The 4,505-nt window shown below is 37.9% G+C and overlaps 1 protein-coding gene across 6 annotated transcripts in view; it reads left to right on the top strand.

Annotated features, from left to right (window-relative positions):
* LOC108753553 (rho GTPase-activating protein 44-like) overlaps nucleotides 1-4,499 on the top strand; it is a 7,489-nt gene extending 2,990 nt beyond the window's left edge. Inside the window, exons 3-10 of one of the 6 annotated variants that reach the window (XM_018495219.1) lie at nucleotides 185-485; nucleotides 671-895; nucleotides 994-1,291; nucleotides 1,365-1,604; nucleotides 1,739-2,553; nucleotides 2,628-2,800; nucleotides 3,079-3,126; nucleotides 3,208-4,499. In XM_018495219.1, coding sequence (XP_018350721.1) covers nucleotides 185-485; nucleotides 671-895; nucleotides 994-1,291; nucleotides 1,365-1,604; nucleotides 1,739-2,553; nucleotides 2,628-2,800; nucleotides 3,079-3,126; nucleotides 3,208-3,510 — 2,403 coding nt within the window. In that variant the 3' untranslated portion in view covers nucleotides 3,511-4,499. Of the gene's footprint in view, nucleotides 1-184; nucleotides 486-670; nucleotides 896-993; nucleotides 1,292-1,364; nucleotides 1,605-1,738; nucleotides 2,554-2,627 lie in introns of all 6 variants that reach the window. The other 5 variants (XM_018495223.1, XM_018495218.1, XM_018495217.1 and 2 more) reach the window with 5 other exon arrangements.
* The last annotated feature ends 6 nt before the right edge of the window (nucleotides 4,500-4,505 follow it).

Genomic DNA, 4,505 nt, shown 5'->3' with positions numbered 1-4,505 from the left:
AAAAAACCAGATGAATTTAATCTGTACGATGAAACAAATGTCACCATTGTATATATATATATATATATAGGAACTTATTTTTTTTTTCAAGATAAAATTACTTCTTTAAAGATTCTTTATATTTATTGCTTTCATTCTAAAATTCATTAAATGATTGCTAATATGCTAAACCTTTATTTTTTAGAAAAAATGTCCCGAGTATGTACTCGGGCAAACTATGTTGGAGAATGCTGGCGAGGACGGCCTCATGAGTTTTGCGCTGGTAGAATGTGGACGAGTGCAGTTGTCACTGGCTAACGAAGCCGTGGAACATGAGGCTAAAGTCGAACAATATGTGGCTACTCCGCTGCAACATATTTTAGACACTGATGTACCAAATATATTGAAGCATAAGAGAAATCTGCACCGTCTTACTATGGATATGGACAGTGCCAGAACGAGATATTTTCAAGCAGTTAAACTTAGTCATAGTAAACTTAGTACTGGTAATGATTTATTTTCTTCCTTGTTTTATTTGATGTATTATATTATATACTGTTATATTATGAAATTTTTTTTATTTATTCTACATATGCAAAGCGGTTTATAAAGATTTTGAAATGCTAGAAAAATTATTGCTTTAAAAAATAATTATTTAAAATAGCTAAGGTTTATGTTATATTTTATATAGGCCCAGGAGCAACAAAGATAGAAAACTTGAGGGAAGAATTAGAAGATGCCGAATCGAAAGTTGAGCAATGCCGAGATCAGTTGGCAGCAGAGATGTTCCAGCTCATGTCACGTGAGACTGAATTAGCTCAGACGATTATTCAGTATGTAAAACTTCAACGAGCATATCATGAAAGTGCATTGCATTGTCTTGAAGATCTTATACCTGGATTGGAATGCTATATTAGTAAGTTAAATTATAAAAATGTTTTTATAATAGTAAAATCATTGATACAACTCATAAAATAAAAGCAAAAGACGCTTATACTACAATTACAATTACAGATGACAATGAAATGAAACCTGTTTATGGATATCCTCTTGAAGAACATCTTAGAGTAACAAACAGAAAAATCGCACTGCCCATACAACTATGTGTATCTGCGTTACTGCGTCTGGGTATAGAGGAGGAAGGTCTTTTCAGAATAGCTGGCGCCGCCTCGAAATCACGACGAATCAAATTAAGTCTGGATGCCTGCTGTCTTACTTTAACGACGGCCCTTGAATACAAAGATCCACATGTTATTGCCGGCGCATTGAAATCATACTTACGGGAATTACCAGAACCTTTATTGACGTACAAGTAAATATTACACCCAATCAAAATCAATAATTATCACTGTACATATAATATAATGTCTATGGTTATACATCAGATTGTATCCCGAATGGATGGCTGCTGTAAAAATCTCACACAGTGATATGAGATTACGAGCTCTTTGGGAAGTATTACACAAGTTACCACCGGCGAACCTGGAAAACTTGCGATTTTTAATTAAGTTTCTAGCTGTGCTCACGAAGAATCAAGATGTAAATAAAATGACGCCGCAAAACATCGCTATCGTAATCGCACCAAATCTAATTTGGAGTCCGCAAGAGGACACAAATACAATAGTGTAAGCAATTCTTTCGTTTTGTGTGTGTGTGTGTGTGTGTGTGTGTGTGTGTGTGTGTTCGTATTAGAATGCTTTAATGAATAATTAACACATCACTGTTAGAAAAACTGCTCATGCTTTTGTTATGTTTGCAGGATGAACATGAGTACAGCAAACAACTCTAGTCTTATAGTAGACCAATTAGTTACGTATGCAGATTGGTTCTTTCCCGGCGAAGTGGATTTTGATCGCGATCTTTGGGGCATCATTAATGATACAGAACATCAGACTGTCGGCATGCGCCGCTGTATGTCTAACAGTAGTCTTAGTGATCACGGCGAAAGTCCAACGCAAGGCAGCCCAAAACCAGCAGCACGTCGAAAGAATAAACTAGCTCCAACACCGCCGAGCGGCAATACTCCAGATCGACATGACAAACCTCCACCGACACCAGACAAACCACCGAGAGCTTTGACATCCACTCTGAATCGAGCAACGTATAAAAGTCAAAAGCACGAAGTAAATACCGAATTGATAAGACACGAAAGCAATGTGGAAAAACGAGACATACAAGAGAAGCATTCGGAGACGGAAGCGAAATCACAGGTGTCAGAATTGATTTCGACGGATGTTCATTCTGCTGATAATCCCGAACGGTTGCAGGAAATCGTCGTTCACCAAAGTGAAGTATTCAATTACAATGAAGCAGACAAAAGTGTCCAAGAACAGCAGAAATGTGATGCAAAAGTAAATGTACCGAATGCAAAGGAGAAACCAAATGGAAACTCGTCCGATAGTACAAGTGTTGCTAAAATAATTAGCAACATTAACCTCCATCCAGAAATGGAGCATAATGAGACTATAGTGCAGAGACCAAAACCAGTGCCTACAGAGAAACCTACCACATTAGAAAGAAAAAGACCGATCGCAGCACCAAGAAGTATAACGAATATCGTTCATAATACAGCAGGTAAAATATTTCTTAAAATATTATTTTAATATAAAATATTATTTGATTATGATGATATCTGTATTTAATTGTAGAAGAAGGAGTCGAATTACGTAAAAAGTTAGAGAGTAATACGAACGTAATACCGAATGAAAGAATAAGCAGTAAACCAGCGATACCTGAGCGACCACCCGGTTTAATTCGCCCGTCGAGTCTTATGAGGCAACAGCCACGTTCCACTAACGATAATGTAGAAACCGATCCGGGGGTGAGTAATATTTTAGCGCAGCTGAAGTTTCATCTATACAGATATATGATAATTATTTATAAATGTAGTTACTACGGGTGGACAACAAATAACACTGCCTGGATATTACATTTTGAGATAACGTAAGCTATATGTGAAATAAAAGCTGCACCGCAATTGATCTGAAGCTTTCTCACGCGTATATATTTGCTTTCTAATGGCATTCTTTGTTATGTATATCGTTATATAATAATTTATGATGAAACTCTAAGTCTTCTTTTTTCTTAAATCGTCTACAGCCTTTAACGCTGGAACGAGCTCATGTGTATTCCGTGGACAAACAACAGGTCAGTATAATACAAGTGCGTGGGGGGAACAACACCATCCAGGGCGAGAGCACTGGCAACACGGCAACTTCGAACTTGCAGAGAAGCCCAAGCGTGGGTAGCAGGCCGTCGTCAATGTCGTTATACGGCGCTGAACGCCCAGAGAAGCCCGAGAGGCCAGACGCGCCGCGTGAACAGCAGGCGAAGGCGCACACACGTACCAGATCGGAAGGTAATATTATAGATGTCCAAACGCAGACCAATACGGTGGTGACGGTTCTCAAGTCGCCGCAACAGAAGCCGGCCTCACCAAGGGTTCACCAGCGACCGCCGAGGCCGCAACCGCCGCCCCCGCCGCCGCCTACTACACGACCTAAATCGGATCAAGAAAGCACTAATCTCTAGCATAGCACGATACGATATAAGAGACAATTGCGATCTTGAGTTCGGGACTCGAGAATTCACCGATTTATTATGGTTAAAAAGTTCTACACATGACAATATGTCACTGACGATGTCTATTAAGTAAATAAGAATTGTAAAAAGTTAATGGAAATCTTCGATCGATTGAAAAAGCTTCGTGATCGTATTTATGTAAAGAAACAATGTTCATTCATCGATGAATGAAAACGAGGCGAGTATTTTATAGGTTTGATATAAGATTCGGACAGAGTTACTCTATTTTTTCCGTGATCTCCCTATTTGTACGATTTCTTATATCCGGTATCCAATTCGCAAGATAATCCTTATAAGAGCATTCTGACAATTGCCATTGTATGAAAACGAGAGGAAGACCCAAGTACGTATTTTAAAGGCGTTTTGCATTCGGCAGCTATTAACACGCCGTGTGTATATGTCGTTTCTAAACTGTTTTAGGAACATATCTAATTTCGTAATCGATCATAATATTTTGCAGCCTACTACTATCGACTTTTATACTTATTGCGAATAAGGAAAAACGAATTTAAGAGTAAGAACACTTGGCATTTCCACTGTAAACATTCAACAAGCGCACAAAGCTCGGTGCGTGTAATATACGTGACACTATAATTACAGGAGTAAAACTATAACCCGCGAAACGTTAAATAACAACATTTTCACTTACAATACGAATTTGCAATCGATACGTCCATTGATAGAAAAACGAATTAATGTACGAAATGACCGACATGATCAATATGTTGGAATTGAATCAACGGGTGATATTTATTAGTGAAGCTTGTTTGTTAATCGTTACAAAATGCCAAAATGAACGTATCTTGCTTTATATTTGACGACTTTTGACATTCGACTCTGAATTACTGTTAATACCTAAGATTCGACTTTTAATATAGTTAAATATTAATTTTTACGTGTTTAAATTACGGTATATTTCCATGCAATGAACTCGTGATCCTGAG

The sequence above is a fragment of the Trachymyrmex septentrionalis genome, unplaced genomic scaffold, assembly GCF_001594115.1.
Source record: "Trachymyrmex septentrionalis isolate Tsep2-gDNA-1 unplaced genomic scaffold, Tsep1.0 scaffold7, whole genome shotgun sequence".
NCBI lineage: Eukaryota > Metazoa > Arthropoda > Insecta > Hymenoptera > Formicidae > Trachymyrmex > Trachymyrmex septentrionalis.
Note: the sequence above shows the minus strand (reverse complement) of the source record. Positions and strands in the feature narration are given on the sequence as shown.